General features: G+C 33.2%; 2 protein-coding genes across 2 annotated transcripts in view; one reads left to right on the forward strand and one right to left on the reverse strand.

Annotated features, from left to right (window-relative positions):
• Positions 1 to 20,761, forward strand: part of LOC133200203 (p53 and DNA damage-regulated protein 1-like) — an 83,705-nt gene that overhangs the window by 11,184 nt on the left and 51,760 nt on the right. The gene's annotated exons all lie outside the window — the stretch shown is intronic.
• On the reverse strand, positions 6,384 to 8,795 carry LOC133200199 (neuromedin-U receptor 2-like). Its single transcript, XM_061336003.1, has 2 exons — positions 8,734 to 8,795; positions 6,384 to 7,717 (listed from the first exon to the last, which is right to left on the reverse strand). The coding sequence occupies exon 2, from the start codon at positions 7,672 to 7,674 to the stop codon at positions 6,547 to 6,549; it is 1,128 nt and encodes a 375-aa protein (XP_061191987.1). The 5' UTR covers positions 7,675 to 7,717; positions 8,734 to 8,795; the 3' UTR covers positions 6,384 to 6,546.

Raw genomic sequence — 20,761 nt, forward strand, 5'->3', positions numbered from 1 at the left:
TTACATAGAAATGTATAGGAAAAATCTTTAAAAAATCTTCTTCTCAAGAACAGCAAAGCCATGATTAGTCATATTTATATGGAAGCATCCTCAGGTAGTAAAAATTCAAATTTGTTCAAATCATGACCCCCGAGGGTAGGGCGGGGCCACAATGGAGGATCAAAGTTTTACATAGAAATATATAGGAAAAATCTTTAAAAGATCTTCTTCTCAGGAACAGCAAAGCCTTGATTGGTCATATTTATGTGGAAGCATCCTCAGGTTGTAAAAATTCAAATTTGTTCAAATCATGACCCCTTGGTGTAGGGCGGGGCCACAATGGAGGATCAAAGTTTTACATAGAAATATATAGGAAAAATTTTAAAAATCTTCTTCTCAGGAACAGCAAAGCCCTGATTGATCATATTTATTTGGAAGTATCCTCAGGTTGTGTAAATTCAAGATTGTTCAAATCATGACCCCCTGGGGTAGGGCGGGGCCACAATGGAGGATCAAAGTCTTAAATAGAAATATATAGGTAAATATCTTCTGATGAAGAACTGTAAAGCCATGATTAGTCATTTTGATATGGAAGCATCCTCAGGTAGTGTAAATTCAAGTTTGTTAAAATGATGACCCCCCGGGGATAGGGATGGGCCACAATGGGGGGTCGAAAATTTTACATAGGAACATATAGGAAAATATCCTCTTCTCAAGAACTGAAAATCATGTTTAGTCATTTTGATATGGAAGCATCCTCAGATAGTGTAAATTCAAATTCGTTCAAATGATGACCCCTGGGGTAGGGTGGGGCCCAATGGGGGATTGAAAGTTTTACATAAGAACATGCAGAAAAAATATTTCTTCTCAAGAACAGAAAAGCTATGTTTAGTCATATTGAAATGGAAGCATCCTCAGGTAGTGTAGATTCAAATTTTCAAATATTGACCTCTGGGATAGGGAGGAGCCACAATGGGGGATCAAATTTTTACAAAGGATTATATGGGAAAAATTTTTCAAAATTTACTCAAGTACAACAAAGCCATTTGTTATATTGACATGGAAGCATCATCAGGTATCCCCCCCTCCCCCCCCCCCCCCCCCCCCCCCCCCCCGTAACCTTTTCAATACTGAACTGATTTGTGCTTTTGTCTAGCCAATGTGCTCAGGTGAGCGATGTGGCCCATGGGCCTCTTGTTTTAGATATCGATATGCTGGGAAAAAAAATTAAAAATGCATTCATCATAAGTATAAAATAATATTGCATGGATATATTGGTTTTGATAGTATATAAAATGAACAATTGGAGCAATGTTGATGCCAGAAAATGAAGAGCATAAAACACAGTTTGTGTAATACAGTATAATAAAAACCCAGTAGAGAGGAGCTCAGTATTAATTAAGTCAAGGCTGAGTTTAAGGGTCAGAAATAAAGGAAGTTTTGTACTGTTGCAAGGCTGTGATCTGAATAAGAATGTGTAATTATGAAGCATGTATAGCATCTTTTTAATAAATATAACTTGGTATGAATTAATAATAAGGCCTTCATTTCATTGACCCCTGCTTAACATTCATTGTTTTATATTTCCCTCCAAGAAAATTTTTAAAAAAAAAACATATTCTCTGGCGAATATAATGCAATACAGATGTATTTGGTTGTTTTAAGCTGCAAGGTATAATTCATATATGATAATAAAGTAATGTTGTTCTTCTCAAATAAATTTTTTTCAAATTTAAACATGACGGGAGATGTCAAACTGATCTTGCAATGAGTGGTTACTTTATATCTGGTAATGATATTGACATTATCTTATCTGGGAAATTAGCTGAAAATGTCACACAAGGCTTGTACTGATTTAGTTCTAATGTGTTCAATATTCTCATAAAAGTCTTATAACGATGAAATATTCAAGAGATCAATTCTGAAAAATAAATTTTTACGTTAGGATTACATGTAGTGAAAATTGTAGAAAAAATAAATGACCGATAAATAATGAACATACGTAAGAACTTGTGTTTTTAACAAATTGCCATGTTCAATAAGATCACTTTTTCATTTTTTTTTTTTATTTCAATGGAAGCTTTAAGGTGCCTGAAATTCGTGATGAAAATGTGCATTTTATGATTAACTAAAACACTAGAATGCTTAAGATGAAGATGAAAAAAATCAAAATAAAGTTCAAAAGCATTAACATCAATAATATGCAAAGTAAATTTATTAGAATCTTTAACTGGTTACCCTCCTTCATGTCAGTCAGGCGCTTTTGATTTATGTTTCTTTTACATGACATATAAATTGCATTAATTTTTTTAGGTTTTTTTTTCTATTTTATTGTTGAACTCAGAGTAATTTGTAAATGTTCAACTTTTAAATGAAATGTGGAGATAACGATCAGTTTTCAAGCTCAAAAGTCCATTCAATCAGGAGTAGAGCAAACATGGCCCTCTAATACATCAGAGGTTGGATCAAGTGCCATGGAGGAGTGAACATCCCCTGCCGACCGGTCACCACATATCGAATCAACTGGGAGACATAAACCCCATATGCAGGTGATAAGGGTATATTTCTACATAAATAAGGGAAGTTGACGATTGAAAAGTTGAAGTCATCACATTTATCTTATCATAAAGCTTTTTTGTTAGATTACCATTAACATCTTTTTCTAGTAAAATATCCAGATATGAAACAGATATGTCAGACTCTGTGGTATCTTTTATATTAAGCTCACTGGGATAGATTGAGTGGACTAAAGTAATGTTAAAACATGTACAATGTAGCTATTATTAATTGATCATACATTGTCGATATATCTAAATGTCGAGCTGAAGGCCACAGCAAGTGTTTTCTTCTTTTTCTTGTATAAGATTTTGTCGAATGATTGAATTCTTCATATGATTAAATGCTTCGTATGAATACAAAAATAGGTCTGCTAATAATGGGGCACAGTTGGTACCCATGGCAATTCCGACAGATCGTTGGAAGACCTGGTCTCCAAATCTATATAGATATTTTCAATCAGAAAAACAAAAATATTTAGGATTAGCAGTCAGATCTCTTATTCTTTCCCTCTTTATCTTAATGTGTATTTAGCAAATGATACTTTTCTTCATCAAATTAGAAAAGACAATGAAATTGTGAATAGATAAAAATGGCCAGTGGGGAAATTCCTGAGAAAACTGTAGGAACACTACTATATTAAAAGCTTAATAACAGCATAAAAATGATTATAGCTTTTCTGCAACATGTGAGAAACCACTGAGTGTATTTTCTCAATTATAACCACCTGTGTAACAATTATATCATTATGTTCTATTATCAAAGGCATTATGCATGTGTTTAGTGATGTAAAGTGTTTTAGCTTCCAATACCTCGGTCATAAGGTGAAACTGGGGATAAAGAATTCCCACATGGTTAATGAGATAGTAATAGGGATTTGTCTGGATAAAGAAGGTTAAAAAACAAATAATGACATTTGAAGAGGTGGATACACCTTGTAATTTGTAGGATCAAAGCTGTAAATTCTACATGTTAAAGAAAAATGAATTGTGTATGAAAGGGAACAACATTGATTTTTTTCTGGCATAAAATAAACAGTATTTATATGAAACAGTTCCGCGAAATCTCTGTTGAAGGCAAATTGCACATTACATGTATAAATATTTTTTTGATATGCAGATAAAGGTGATCTGCATAATTTTGTTATATATGTATATTTGTAAATAAAGCTTCCACCTTTGCTATTATATTTTTATTTAAAATACCATGAGTGCCCAGTTGAATAAAACTATTTTCCTGTCAATTTTTTCTTTTCTTTTTTTAAAAAGAGTTTTACTAAGGATAGATAGTATTTATTTCTAAAATAAGAATGAATTTCTAAACAATTCTGCAATTTTCTTTGTTCACTAACACCAACTCAAGCATTCCTTTTTCACTAACCTTTAATTAGACATGTTGTATGTATATAATACATTATTGATAATTGAAGGATAGGTTTGGAATTTGTAGCACATTAAAATCATAGAGATGAGTGTTAATTTGCTCTATCTGAACAATTCGGAAGCTACATGAACAATTTATTTGAAAATCTCTATTCTTCATCTTGTCAACTTGCATTGGAACCATGTAACAGCAATTCACATGGGAAAACTTGTGAATGATTACATCAACAAATATTTTGATTAATGTAAGGATATGTAAGTTGAAAGATGAGTCACTTTGTTTTGCTAGTAGATAGATTTTCTGATCTTTAACATCTTTTCCAGAATATGTCATCAGAGACACTGGTCAGTGCTTTATTGGTATATGCTTTCCCACTTCACACACGTCCAGTACACATATCAGATCTCTGGTTTTGTAAAAGTGATATTATCTGCAGAACTTTTTTTTGAAGTTCATTGTATCTTTTGTACACATTTTAACAGCACATACGTAGAGAAAATACTGATATAACCCTGAACGTTTTCTTTGGATTAACATTTTTATTGTTTAAATATTAAATCACTGCAATGATTGTTTTTTTTTTTAATTCTTCTCATCAATCTAAGGTTTTGATAAAATGTTTTGCCTTGGCTACTATAAAAAATCTCTGTAAATCTTTCAGAATGCTACTTCTCAAACAGTTTTGTTTGATTTCATTAAAACTCAGTACAAGTTTGATAAACATCAGGACATACACATAAAACTTATCTCAAGTCCTAGCACAACTTTTCTTGACCCAAAATCGAAGATTTGGGAGTATATAGTTTTGGTCTGTCTGTCTGTCTCCACAAAAACTTTAACTTTGCCCATAACTTTTAATTGGTCTGAGCCAGGGCTTTCATATTTTATTTGCATAGTTCATATGAAAAGATCTAATGACCTTGACCTTGGAGTTTGACCCACTTTTGAGAAATTTTACCTTACTTCTACCTTGGCCATAACTTTTGAATGGATTATGTTAGAGTTTTCATACTTCACATGTGTATTCCTTGTAACATGACCTTTCCTTGGATACCAGGTTTTGTGACCTCTTAACCTTGGAGTTTAACTTACTTTTGAAAAACTTTAACCTTTTCCTGACTTTTGAATGGTTGGTACTAGGGCATGATAACCATACTTGAACTTTTTTTTGTGATTGATTTGTTATTGATTTGTTTATTTTATTATTATTATTTTGGTTATGACATGTATATTTATTAAATTATATAATGACATGTATAACTGAGAAAGTGTAAGAACATATCATAAATCAGTACTATATTGCATTGAACAAAAAAATTGTTATTGTAAGATCTAGGGCTGTATCCCAAATTCTTTTGATCACACATAGTATGACCTTGTGAAATACTTGCTCCTCTTGATGACCTATATTTTAAAGGCATCCATTAACAACACAACAGCATGAAATCCTGCAATTAATCAGCTAAAATAAAACGTGACACTGAATTAAAACTAGGATGCTTCATTATTTGAAGAGAAATCAATAATTTGGTGACATTCTGTAACAATAAAATCAGGAATCACCAGGGAGGTGGTCTCATATGCTTAGATAAATTTGATTGTACAATATGTCTCCTCTCAATCAAGAGCTAATGTATACAATATTTTGAATATAGATCAATATGGCCTAAATTTTCTGTAAACGATTTATTTACTGTTTGCTTTCTAGTTACATCTGTGGAAAGATTTAATTTATTATTATGACTTTTGCCATTCCCCGATCTCTACACTCTGCCTTGAAAATAATATTGCAAATAAGATACGTTGTTTATGAACAATGTAAACAATTCTGATCGAATGTGACTTTTATGTAAACATTTTTATGACGAATCCTGATCGAATCTGTCTGACTTTTAAACCGTCATAAACTCCTCGGAAGGAGTTGCATTCACTGAATTTCTAATGAAACAAAAGTTATGGACAGAAAAAAATATGCAGAGCAATCAGCCAATTGGAATTTTATCAGGAATGAGATTTTAAAACAGACTCCCCAGACAACCAAGACAATATATACCTTGTGTTACACTTTAATATTTGGCCTTCTGACTGTTTTCTGCTAGTGTTGTATGTTCTCCCCATTTTGAAACCGATTTGCCTCCAAAATGTATTTACAGTTTGATAAAGTAAAGTACTGTAGTAAACCCTAAAGTGAAAACAGAGAGTTCTAAATATTTTTATAGCAGCATGGACTTACAGGCATATCATTTTCGTAATGAAAACTTTCTTTTGAATAATAACTTAAATGGCATGTCTGACTCATTTTTGGCAAATCTTTCGTAAGCGAAATCTGAAGCTCCTACAATGCAATGTCTTAGTTTTGGTAAGCACAATAAAATACCGTTGTTGCGTTGATACAAACCATACGATTGACATTCATGTACTTCCTCGTTTTTATCTTGGATGATACTTCCCCCAAAACCTCAAACCACACAGAAACTTTTTAATTTTTTTAAATGGGATAGATTATCAGCATTACAAAAGTTTGGTGGTTTTTGTCTTTACAGTTTGTATATATACCAAATTTGCTAATAGTTCTTCTGTATCGGTATACAGTTTCCTTCAATTTTATTAAGTTTATGAAAGTTTCCTTCATGCTTTGAATTCACTGTTTTGGTTTCCTGGATGCTGTGATCTAGTGCTTGATGTTGTTTGCCTCATTGTGACCATCAGCTGGTCCTCATTTCTGAAGGTATCTGACATCTGAAAATGTTGTGAACCAACTGCATTTTTCTTCCGATGAAACAGATAGTGGAAGATCCACAACATGGACAGTTTTATGATTCTACGAAATTTTGATTCCCCAACAAAATAAATAACAGGGTTGATTACGTTATTTACAAAATAGGCCCTGGCTAGTAAAGGTAATGTTCCCAGAACCACTGGTGTAGAAGGTAGCGTGTTTCCTTTGTTAAAGGTAGAATTGGCATCCAGGATACAGTCTGGTAAATAGGAGAGAATGAAGGCCACAGTTATAGCAATCATTATCTTTGTAATTCGAGGACTGACTCGATGTTTTTTCTCCTCTGCTTGGTTATGATGTTGGAGTTTAAGGATGACGATCGTGTACAACACAACTAGGCTGAAGAAAACAGAGGTATAGACAACGGTCAAAACAATTGTGTAGACAAAAGGGTAGATTGTCATCTTCACCTTATCATCGATGGAGCAGTCATAACCGATTACACCACCCTTCAAATAATGGTGGCGCATGCCTTGAATAATTGCATTCGGCCAAGCAAATAAGATGGCTACAAATATTGCAATGGTACACAGAATTTGAGCTTGCTTGACAGAGATAGGTTTACTGAATGGTCTGCATATCTTTTTAAATCGGCCAACTGCCATTACCAAAATAATAAATGCAGATCCAATTTTAAAAACATGACCCAAGAATCTTCCCCCTTTGCAGAATCCTTCGATGAAGAACATAAGTGGGTACAAGTTATCCACTAATTCCACAGGCATGGCTATAAGGCAAGATAAGAGGTCCACAGCTGCTAATGTCAGGATGTATGTCCGAAAGGTTGATGAACGGTACCTCAGGGTGTACACAACCAGGACAACCATATTTCCAATGATACCAAAGGCTATAAGAATACACAGAAATATAATTGTAGGAAGTCTCTGTCTTGCCTTTTCATCGTTGAACTCCTCCAATGTTTTAAAGTTTGTGTGCTGTAACGGAGAAGAGACTGTGACTTCCGAAGTGATGTTCATTGTTTAGAAATTCAGTGATATCTGTGTTTACTCTTTGTAAGCCCTGTAATTATAAAAGTGCAGAAAATTAGTTTTATAAGAAGAATAATTTTAATAATACATGTATGCCATGGGATTTTGTGCACATGCATCTGTTCAAGCAGTGATTTATTTTTTTTTTTTTATCTCAACAACTGATTATGTGCCGTATAGTATTTTTGACTCAAAAGAAAACGTTTGGAGGAATACAAATGTAAACAAAAATCTGTTACCATTGCAAAACTCTAATTACTTGGAATTCGATAGCCATTACGTAGAGTAGACACTTACAAAAATGTACATACCACCTATTAGAAATATACATTTATTCATATATAAGAAATTACCATCCATCTTGTATCCTTCTATGCAAGACACGGCCAGAAAACTAAAACGGGGGGGGGGGGGTGAAAAGAAATTAGGTTATCTTATAGCGCATGCTTATCATTTGTTCCGTGTTGAGTTGCTTAGAAGTGGTAGTGAGATATTCATTGTCATTGAAATCTTAAACAGGAAATTGATATCGCCTACGTTTAATTAGGATACTGAAAGCGATACTGAAAAAAACATGTCTTTTTTTATTTGATATTTATTGCAATAGATAATAGTGTAAAAAGAATAAATTGACATCTAAATCTTCAAAGGAAGATGGTACTTATATGGGAAATATGTTAATTTGAATTCACTTAAATTATGTCATAGAAAAAATGTATTGAATGACCTACTGACTGATAGCCCATTTAAAGTCTAAATTTAATAGAAAAATAAAACAACGCATGATATGAATAGACAGTACAATTTTAAATCAGCTTAAATTCTTTATAATATCTTTAACTGCTGTTTATCAAATTTTAAGAACGCCCTTTTTGCATTCTAAAGATGACAGATGATTCTTTAGCAATTTTTTGAATAGGTTTTTTTTTTTTTTTTTTTTTTTTTTTCTTTTTTCTTTTTGAAACACCGTACAAGTTTCATTTTTTTCTTGTTTTTTTTCAAGAACAAAACATTAACTTTTTTCCAATTATCAACAATAAATCTCACCTTTTTGAAGGGCAGCAGCTCACACAGTAACTGTGAAGAGCATATTCTAAACATTCAAAAATAATCGGAGAAAAACTCCAATATATTCGCGTACTCTTTAACACAAATTCTATTAAAGTCAAATGTCCACTTATTACTGAGCTCTTTAAGATTGTAAACAAAGGGGTTTTATGTTCGTGTTATAATTTCCGGGGTGTTTATCTAAATCAAAGTACATGTTATATTTGGAAAAAAAAACTTAATATGCAGTTTTCTTATCATATATAGACCAGAATAAAATAACCAGTCTTAGTACAATTATGAGATAGAAGTAAAGAAAAACAAAGGCGCACGTGTTAGTTATACAATTACAGAATTGTTTTACTTGTATCTTTCCTGCACACTGTGGTGCTCTTGTGATTTGAAAGGAAGTTTTCTCTAAGGTTCATATTGGTCCAGCTCACACCTGGTGCATTGATTCATAACAATATCAGGTTATGAAATGGTTATTTTCTGGAAGATATAGAAGATGGCGAAATGACGACTTATACAAAATGGCATAAGTATGGGATAAGAGTAGAAATTTATTGTTCAGAAGAAGAAGCTAATAAATAAACAATTTTCTGTCGCTGAATCTTACATGTAAATGAGAAACGGACTTGTTACACATATGTATCAAATCACAGTGATTTCTCAAGTAATTTTATATGAATGACAGAAGCCAGGGAAAATATAAGACGAGTGATTGGTGAGTTGATTGACGATGTGTCATCTAATGATTTTTGCTGAACTTAAATATATATATATATATATATATATATATATATATATATATATATATATATATATATATATTTCGATGAAAAGCAACCTTTTAGGATTCCTTATCTTCAATTATAAATCAATGTAAAGAAAAAAAATATTAAAGAAATATGCATCAGATCTAATGAAGATGGGGTTTAATCTTCAGAATTTCTTTTTTATCAGTAACTTCAAAACTTTCAGTCTTTCATTAAAAGTTTAGCTCGATTAGTAAAACTTTTTTTTTAATTCAAAAATACGAGGGGTGATCAAAAAGTTCGTGGATTGATGCGATAGTATTAATACAATGAAGGCTGTGCTTACAAAATTTATGAGGAACATAAAACAACAACAGTTTAAGGAATGTTGAAAATTTTAGCCCGATACGTTGATAATTTGCCAAATTATTATGAATTAAAAATGACATTATATGATCAACCTGCGCTGTCGCCGTTTAGTTTCATTACGACTGACGACGTCTTTGTTTCTCAATGTCCGCTTCCTCTACGTCATACATTATCTTGACGAGATTCCCTGGAGTTAAGTAAGGACTTATAAACCCGACTTGTTTAAATGGCTTTACAATGTCATGAACAGCTGCATTAAATGCATATAATGTTGTAAATTGATTTATACATATGAAGAGATCCTTACTTGATTATGCCAGCATATTTTGCTTGTCGGAGTCAATATCTACCACACATGATCAACGTCACTTTTTGACGTGACTGACTTTTGACACCCCGACTAAATATCGACATTAACTGTGCATATCTCTGAATCTTTTTCGGCGTTCAAAACAAGTACTCTGGATGGATTTTATTTCTCTGTACAATGTTGTCCGTTTAAATATTTCCTAAGGCTATACCAGTTTCTCCAGCGGCGAAACTTTATAGAATGATGGAAAAAGAAACCCTTTCCCCTCTTTGACGTCATTTTCAAGCCTTTAATTGTTTGGACACTCCAAGTTTTTCTCAGTTACACAAGGTAGAAAAAATGTTGTGTTCGAGGTTGCACCGCCTCTTGCGTACAAAATCATTAACAATTTATTAAAAAATTAAAACTAATGATTTGTGGTTTACTCTATCGATAGAAAAGATGATGCTAACTAAATGTGTTAAAATTCATTGAAGTATACCTAAAGCGGTTTTAATTTTATGGCGCTAGTCCACGAACTTTTTGATAACCCCTCTACGTTGTATTTAACCAAAAGGTATTTTTCATTTCCTTTTTATAATTGACAATTTTAAGGAAGTACTACTGTAAGCGTACTTTTTTCCACGAGGTCATAATTCGGCGAAATAACAATTTATTTTACGCGGATTAAGTGGACTTCTTAGATTGGCACTGTATGCTTTTATTGTACTTAAGTTACGCTGGGACAAAATTTCATCGGAAAACTTGTGACCGTGCACATAGTATAAATTAATACCACGCGGAAAAAGTACTTCTACAGTATAACCAATTTAATTATATTTGAAAATAAGTTAAATACGAGTAAGTTGTTTCATGAAAAGTATGAACTCAATACTTTTTAGGAATAAATCCTTTGTTCATGAGCATTGATATTCAAATAAACTCGTAAATAAACAATACTAATACACTGTAACCGATGCAAAATTAAATGGCTATTATAACATTGCAATAATACACTGTTTGAACCCCCCTCCCCCCCCAAAAAAAAAAAATGTTATCCTCCATATTCAATAAATTACAGTTTTCTTTTCAATTGCCACACTGGTATATTAATAGAAAAATGAAAAGTTATATATTCGTTACTCTGTAAAATATTTATTTTATTGAATTTCGTCGAAAATTTCGATGATATTATAAACGATATATAGAAATTCATTTAAATAATGAAATGCTTTCTTTGTTGATTCGGGAATTAAGGTTCATTGGTACTCAGATAAGAGAGATAACTTTTAATGACATAAATGTCTATTTCTCCTTTATAAATTTTGATGTTAAAATTTCTCTCTTGTATAATTTTGTTCCACAAGCTACGCCATAATTGTTTGCATTTTACTTATTAAATACATTCCTTTGGAAAATCATAAGCGTTAAAGTAAAATTTTGTATGAATGAGCAGAGGGTTTATGAACCTTAACAGATGCAACCACTACAAAAAAATAACTTGTTACGAGGTTTATGTATTTTTTTTCTGTAATGGTTGCAACCGTTTATCCCTTCATTAACAAATGAAATAGGTGGAAATAATGAACAGTGATCGATCTCAAAAAACCTACGAGCAATACAAATCTGCGAACAGGGCATAAAACGCAGACCCCTATAAATTCCAGAGGTAGAATCAAATGCCTTTAAAGAGTAAGCATCCCTGTCGACTGTGAGCCTTATATTTTGATCAGGTAGACGGATTAATCCTAAGACTAGTATAAAAACAAAAGCCTAACAATTGGTTTGAAAAATTCAGTCAAATACGATCCCAATGAAAGGTTGTATTTAGTAATATTTAGTAAATAGAATTTCAAAATGCTGACTATAAACGAGGTTGTTGAAATCCCTGTTACATCACCTTACTTTTTCAGTAGTCAGGGCATGCTCTTGGAGGACATAAACACCACATGCAAATGGTAGTGGAATGTAACTACATAAATAAGGAAAGTTGACGACGAAAAAACTGAAGTTCCCATTTGAATTCCAACAGATTGTTGGAAGACATGGTCTCCAAAGACTACATAGATATTATCAATGAGGAACTCCAGCATCTTTTAATATCAACCTCAGAGTACTTGTTTGTAGAATCAGGATGATTTTTAACAAAGTAATTTTGTAGAAGATCAATCGATATCACAATATATATTAAAATTTCCGAGTTCCATTTTTATTGAAGAAGTAGTTGTCTATATCAAAAAGTCTGGTTTTTAATTTATCGTGAGTATATCGTTGTATAAGGTGTAGAAAAGTCATACGTGTTGACATTTCTGACTTTTGAAAAATGATGTGATTTTAATTGTTTGTGAGCGGTAAAGATAGGGTTTGGAAGAACATTTTTTCCCAGGATTTAAGAAAAAAAGGAATTTTATTTTTTTTTTATATCTGTATAAATTTTTCGGATAAAAATGGATGTTAAGTTGTGAAATGTTATATCATTGACAAGTAAATGGAAAAGCCCACCTCTTTAGATATTTTTCATACAAATGGCTTTAAAAATGTTTCAACTAGTTTAGAGTTAATAGATTGGCGAACTGTTTTCATAAGAAATAAAGAACAACATATTCAGAGGATTGAATATTTTACATTTAAAAGATGTTGTAACTATAATAAATATAATTGCAATATATATTACTCAGATATCAAATCTTGAGAAACTTGACAGAATGTTCAATAGCGAGATTAATCAATTCCATTGCTACTGTGATCATCCGGGATTTTAATTTTATTCCTTCTGTTAAAAGTAAATTTTCATTAACAGGGGTTGACATCCCATTGCGAATTCTGTCATTAAAGGAAAAAGATTAACTAAGAATAGGTACAATTTATCTTGTCCAGATAATTCTGCAATTGAAAAAAAAATGTATATGCATGTTTATTTATATCATTGAAAAAGGAGCATGAAATAAGAAAAATCGAGAGAGAAAAATAGTTTGTGTGGCATTATTACAAGTTATGATCGCTATAATACGTTTTTATACTATCACCAAAGCGTTACGGATTAAGGAGAATGTCCTTGCGTCGCGGTTTCAAATCCCACCGCGGAACTTGGAGACCGGTTCTTCGGATGAGACCATATAAACCAAGGTCCCGTGTTGCAATAGGTACCGGCTCGAAAAAAGATCCCTCACTGCTCAAATGCGGTAAGTGCCGACTACAGGTCTAAATTTGGCACTATCCATCGGCAAGTGGTGGCACCTCAGTATGAGTGAAAAATTCTCGAAGGGACTTTAAACAAACAAACTATTACCAAAAATGGATAGGACCTGCAATGATTTTGTTTGAGGTGAAATTGTACGCATTTCTGCAAAATACCCGAATAAAAATAATGTGGTATTGTGATTGTGCTATATATAAGTCTTTCAGACCTTTTGAAGTACTGTATTCTTTCATTATTTTCAAGGAAGTTCCTTTACTTACATTTCCTTATAAGATTGATTGAAGATATCAATACTGAGAATATCATTTGAAATCAAAAAAGGAAGCAATGATAACTAAAGTAATTGTACACAGATATTCTTTTCTTTATTTTTAATTTACATTATTTTCAGTTCAGAATTAATTATTTTGGTCAGACTCTGTGCCAACATCACCGATTTTTCCTATTTAGAATGATTTAACATTTATTTAGACTTGTTCGCCCGCTTTTTGTTTAAGCTATAGTGTTTACCTGTTTATAGCCTCAGTATTAATGACATATTAACATGAAATGTTATAATCGTGAAAATAAAACATGATAAGAACACAGAGTTTTCACGAAAGTTTCATTATTTAAATAGAAATCAATAATTTTGTGACAGTATATTACTATGAAATAAGAGTTCACATGGGAGTTCATCGTATCCGTGTAGATTAGTTTGTTTACAATGTCTGTTTCATCAAACACAAAGGCAAGTGTTCCCACCATTTGCAATACTAAAATGATATCGCTGCGGAAAACGCTCACGTCCTTTGCAGTGTGTTTTGCTTGTACACTCTTATAACATTTTATTCTATTAAACGGGTATTCATTATATATATATGTAAGACTGGTGTCTCTATCGTCTTTTTGACTTCATATGAACATCTTTGAAAAAAAAATAATGTAATAAAGAGAATCAAAGATACATGTAGTTTGACTTTTTTTATTTAAGATGAAAAGAAATATTAAAAGTCTGAGTAAGATAATACTCATTATGATTTAATTTATTTTCTGCATATATAAATTAATGAAATTTAAAGATGACGAAAATAATGTATGGCCTTTTTTCTTTCTTTTTGTCTTCGTTATTTTGACTCTGAAATCAGTTTTGTTTTGTTTTTTTTTTGGGGGGGGGGGGTTGCTTCTGGTTTTTTTCTTTCTTAAATTTGCTTATATTTCCTTTTTTTTTTTTTTTTGCAAATTTATTAAATAATAAAATAGGACATGACGTCATCACTCGCGATATTAAAAAGAGGGGTGGTGGTGGCTGAAATCCAAGCTCGACAAGCAAATAAGTTCTGTTGAAGAATTTTGATTAATTTGATATTGAAACTAAAATGTGTGTGTGTATTTGTAAGGGAGGGGATTCATATATACCTACATGTATAAAGACTAATAAGGTTAAATTTACTTCAAAAGTCATGACCTAATTCAGTAGCTTCCGGGGACTTTTCCTCCTTGGTCCTACCAGGGCTTTGCTTTAGACCTACTAGGGGCCTTCAGGCGGTCATCAGACCCACTGCATCTGAAAAAAAAAATCAACCCCCCCCCCCCTACCAAAAGGTGTAAATCTGAAGTCCTTCGCAAGTATCTGGTGACGTCTCATATGAGTGAAATTATCTTGCAAGGGAAGTAAAACTACAACAATAAAAATAAATCCAAACTATTCAGGAATTGAACCACAGGTTGAGGCTTTATTTTTAAATTTTGGGACCTGCCAGGGATGGTTTCTAGTGTTTCAAAGACAACTTATATAGCGTATATAGGGGCCGTACAGATATGCATAGTAATGTGGCTTAGATCTCTGCCTTTTATGATTAGTGCCATTGTACACCTCTTATGTTTTGTTTCGACCGGACAGATATTTCGGGTTTCCCATGGCAAAACCATGACACTGCCATCCTTTTTATAACATTGGGGATGCCCATCTCTTATTCACCCCTGAAAAAAATTTAATGAGGGACATACCGTTGCTTAGTTTCATTGATTGATTTATTGAGTGTATGTTGTTTTACGTCCTATTCGAAAATTTTTACTCATATAGAGACGTCGCTTTATACCGATCGATGTAGGAAGGGTTTCAAACTTAGACCCTTACACGGCACTTGGGGCCATTGAGCAGTGAGGGATCTTTTTCGTGCAAATGCCTGCCACGAAATGAGGCCTCAGTTTTTAAGGTCTCATTCGAAGGACCCGCAACTTCCCACTTCAGAATTCCGAACGCTTGGCGAAGGAACAGTAGCTACCTATTTTTATCGACTTAGGTCGACAGTTTAGTGCCATTGAAGTATATACTTTAAGCAAGGAAATGATAAATAAAATATGTGAATTCAGAACTTACTCGTACTTGTGTTTGGGTTTAGGATTTCTAATAGTATTTTCTAATTTTACACATTTTTAGAAAACAAAAAGTAACCAATTTTTATATTTCCTCTCTTTACAGTAAGTCAAAGATCTTACCTTTCTTCCTTAATGACCAGCCTTTCAGTTATATAATCATTCTGTAACTCTCAACTGTCAATTTCTCAGTTTTCCCTTTAGTTCTTGAGACAAAATATATATCACTTTTATTTTTAATATAAACAGGCACATGTACATGTAACTCTTCTAAAAGTCAACAAACACTGTTTATATTTATACCTGTAGATATTTTCAAATTTCCTGTTTATTAAAGTTATAATAACACTTCGGTTTTATTCAATGCTTTCATATGACGAGAGGAAGAAATACTGAATGAAAGTTTAGTTGAGAGAAACAAAGACCATTATTATAATGATCGTGAATGTTATGTGATTGACAACATGCACTTTATGGCTAAAAATCCTATTCCCTCATGAATTAATCGCAAACAATTTAATTTGGGTTTGTTTTTTTTTTTCATTTCTGATATCTATATTTTTGATAATTTTGCCATTTCAGTCAAAGCTTTTTGTTATTCAAAAGGATTCACACAATTTATTCTGTGATCTTATACATGTATTTTCTTGATTGATTCTACATCCAAGGATTTACAGCAGAAAGACATCTTATTGTAATATATATATATATGACTAAATTTTCTTAGGTGAGCGTTGTGGACCATGGGCCTCTTATAAAATTATCTTCTCTATAACCAAGGGGCCAGAAAAGAAAAACTAATATGAAAGTTTCCTTGTTGGATATGGAATGTGAAATTTTAAGGGGTGTAGGGTAATTGCACTCAGGGGGAACAAAGTTACACATGTGAATAAACAGCAAGCCACTTGGATGCAAGCATCCTTGTGCATATTCTAGTTAGTTTGAAGCTCACGGACCTAGGTAGTCGTGTAGGGATTCAATAGGGGTTAATATAGAAAATAATATACAGAAATAATTCAAATCTTTCTAAAAACCAGCGCTACATATTAATATTCAAATAATCCTTAGTTGTATGGATTTTTTTATTTCTCAAAGGTATTGTCTTTATTGTTAGGATGAGGTTGAAAGGGGGAATCAAATTTTATTTAAGTAAGTATGCAGGAAAATTTTCTCCAGAACATCAAGTCCAAGTTAGTCATATTGCTATTTCATTCCGATATTGTGTGGAATCGATATCAAGTCATAACCATTTCGGACTAGGATGGGCTCATAAGAAGGGTCAATATTTCCATGGGAGTAGTAAGGGGAAAATCTTTTACGAATCATATTAAGATCATCAGAACCAAGAAGGCCACACTGAGTGTTTTGGCCTCTTGTTAAAAGTTGCCAAAAAAGTACTTTGAATCAAGATCAGCAGATGTACTGTGACGAAATAAAGGTTATTTTCGCATGAAACTGAGCTGTAAAAAGGAATTTAAAGGTCAAAAGGCAAAAACTTAACTTTATATGGAAATAAATCCTTGACAGAGAGTCGGCTTTAGTGTTTTTTAATGACATCAAGGGGAGTTTTATGTATGGCGACAAATTTAATGTTCAAGGACATGTACATCGGGTAACATGCAATTTGCTTAAAGGACTCTTTCCGTGTTTCGAAATCATGCAGAAATTGATGTATTTCTTCAGAAAGTATATAAGAATGAAAATGTGTGTCAAAAATTCTCAGTTTTCACTGTAAATTATCCTTAAATTAAATAGTTTCAATGATATTCTTTTAATAGAACAGTCAACTATAATATATTAGTTGTATTGTATTTAAACACATTTTTAGTAAAGTGAAGTTTGACGCAGACTTGATAAATAATTTGACCCGAATCTATTTCACTTAAATACAGAAACGTTTACTTATTCTCCAGTTAATTACTAAAGTAACTATTTAGAAGTCTTTTACTGGTATAAATACTGTGTGCCAGTGATAGACATTATATTTGGCTACGCTTTTAGATAGAAATCCAGTGACATTTATGTCAGCAATTTATAAAAAAAAAAAATGATATTCTTATGATTTCTCTAAGGTAGAATATTTTAATAAACACACACACACCCATCCCCACAACGTAAGATGTCCTGAGTCAACACCTTGCCTTTGGACCCCTGAAAAAGTTCATCCCTGTGTCGGGCTTGCTTCTCTCATTAAGAAGCACCGGTCGCCCGCGTGGCGCAGTGGTTAGAGCGTCTGCTCTAGAGTCGCGAAGTAAGGAGTTGATCCTTACGTCGCGGGTTCGAATCCCACTGTGGGACGTGGAGACCGGTCCTTCGGATGAGACCGTATAAACCGAGGTCCCGTCTCGCAGTAGGTGCTGGCACGAAAAAGATCCCTCACTGCTCAATGGCCGTAAGTGCCGAGTATAGGACAAAATTTGCAGCTCTCCACCGGCAAGTGGTGGCGTCGAGAGGGACGTTAAACAACATACAAAGAAACAAAACATTAAGAAGCACCAATCAAATTGACGCTTTCATGACTAGATAGATATGTTAACAGAAAGGAATCAGTTGACAACACAAATTCAAGTTTGTTTGTTTGATGTTTAACGTCCCTTTGGAGAATTTTTCGGGGCCGTCACGGTAGCTTAGCCCGTAGAGCGCTCGCTCCGTGATCGGAAGGTCGTGTGTTCGAATCACAGCCGCGACTAACCTAAGTCGATAAAAAAAGGTAGCAACTGTTCCTTCGCCAAGCGCTCGGCACTTTAAGGTGAAATTTGCTGGTCCTTCGGATGAGACCTTAAAATCCGAGGCCCCGTGTCGCGGTAGACGTTGGCGCGATAAAGAACCCTCACTGCTCAATGTACTCTGAGTGCCGAGTAAAGGTCTAAATTCTCGAGAGAGACGTTAAACAACACACAAACAGCTGTTATATAATAAAAAGTGCGAAAAAGCTTTCTTTGCAAGACATCACAGATCACTTCTAATTCTGTCGAAAAAAAAAATCAATTTCAAGTTTCTTTTGGAGACTTTTTAAATTAAATAACAAAAAGAGTTATTAATAACATTCCTGGCTGAGGATCGGATCCTTAAAGTGATAAACATTTGCAAAGAAGATGGGCGAACAAGGCGAGCAAAGTGACTATAGTGCGACAAACATGAATGTGAAATATTAATTCTTAAATATAACAAAATTTTCATTGATATTTTATCTAACATTAAAGTATACTTTATGTAAAATCTCCAAAATTTGCAAAGATCTCACGAAGATTGAAATTATTTGCCTGTGAAATAGCATACACACACTTAAGAGGGCAAAAAGATTCATTTTCTCATACTATAACACAATTTTTCGATATAAGTGGGTCTTCGCTCCATTTTTGTCCCCCGCTTTCACTGAAAGTGGGGGATATTAATTTGGGTCTGTCTGTCCTTCCGTCCTTCTGTCCGTCCGTCCGTCTGTATTTCTGTCTGTAACACTTTCGTTTCCGCGCGATATCTCGAGAACCCTTTGAGCTTTCGCAATGAAATTTTGCATAGCAACTCCCTATGGCCCAAAAAAGAACTCTATTGATTTTGAGGTCAAATGGTCAAAGGTCAAGGTAGTAAATTAATAAATTCTCTCTGTTTTAACACTTTCGTATCCGCGAGATATCTCGAGAATCCTTTGAGCTTTTGCAATGAAATTTTACAAAACCACTCTCTGTGACCTAAGGAAGACCCCTATTGATTTTGAGGTCAAAAGGTCAAATTTCAAGGTCGTAAATTTATACATTCCGTCTGTGTATAACACTTCCGGTCGATATCTCAAGAAGCTTTTGAGCTTTTGCAATGAAATTTTATAACATAACTCCCTATGGCTTCTTTCGCCCTTCTCAAAGTGTCCCGCCCCGTTTCTTTTTTTTTTATTTATTGTATTAAAAGTCGCTTGGAAATATTTTTAGCACATGGGCATGTGGAGAGTTATTACGTAAAATACAGGTTGTGGGCGGACTTTATATTTTAATTACGTCTATTAGAACTATTTGGTAAAGGCTAAATTAGACATGTATCGTGTAAAATTTTGACAATATCGAACGTGAATATAAACATCATATGTGACCTAATGTTTGCATTAAATTTGCTGTATAATCAAGTGACTCCGTGGTCTAGGGGTATGACGCTCGCTTAGCGTGTGAGTGGACCCGGGTTCAAATCCCGGTCGATCCTTTTTTTTTTTTTTTTTTTTTTTTTTTTTGATTTACTATATAAATGATAGTATTCAGCATGTGAAATGAAAAAGTTATGACGTCTGGCTTGTACAAACTCATAAAATCATTAATTACAGTGTGATAAATATTCTATACAAAATGAATCTTCTATACACATATTAAAGAATAAGCAATCAAATCTTTTATATCCATATTGGCATTTTTCATTTGCTTCAATATACATGTATACATTTAATAATTCTACAAATCAAAGGGGGGGGGGGTTCCGACCCCCCCCCCCCCCCGAACTGCGCATGTTCTTCTTTTTTCCCTGAGCGGGGGACACAAATTCTCTGAATTAGCTTGTTTTTAAAGTTTATCCTCAAAGTTTCCTTAAAAATATACAGTTTTTGCTTAACAAAAACAAAAGCAAAGACCCACTATACCTTAAAGATACACTTATATGACACAACATTCGCATCTTCTGAGAAATACTTGATTTCTCAGAATACGTCAAGGGTCGTATTACAAACATGATTCATCAGGAGCTGTGTAGCTTAGTAGTTAGCGCATTAGTGTCAAAGGAAAATGATACTCAGGATTTTTATTGCTAGGGTTCAAACCGTACGAATACCACATTGTATTTTTTAATAACAGAATGATTTTTGTCGAGAAAATTTTCCTCAAAAAAGTTTTGTTTTTCATAATTTCATAAATTTCAATAAAGATAATTTTACTCTAAATACTAAATTCACAAATTGAATATAATTTTTACATATCTAAGCTATAGGCATTCTGCACGCCTTGTTCACCCATCTCCTTTCCCGAAAGACGGCGCTGCAGTTAGCCCGTAAAATATCGAATGATCTTTGTCAGGGGTCCATCG

The sequence above is a fragment of the Saccostrea echinata genome, unplaced genomic scaffold, assembly GCF_033153115.1.
Source record: "Saccostrea echinata isolate AGI-Se365-2 ecotype Australia unplaced genomic scaffold, CSIRO_AGI_Sech_v1 ptg000037l, whole genome shotgun sequence".
Taxonomy (NCBI): Eukaryota; Metazoa; Mollusca; class Bivalvia; order Ostreida; family Ostreidae; genus Saccostrea; species Saccostrea echinata.

What these genes read in the sequence shown, in the direction of transcription:
- LOC133200199 (XM_061336003.1), bottom strand. Translation starts at nt 7,674, where the DNA reads ATGAACATCACTTCGGAAGTCACAGTCTCTTCTCCGTTACAGCACACA.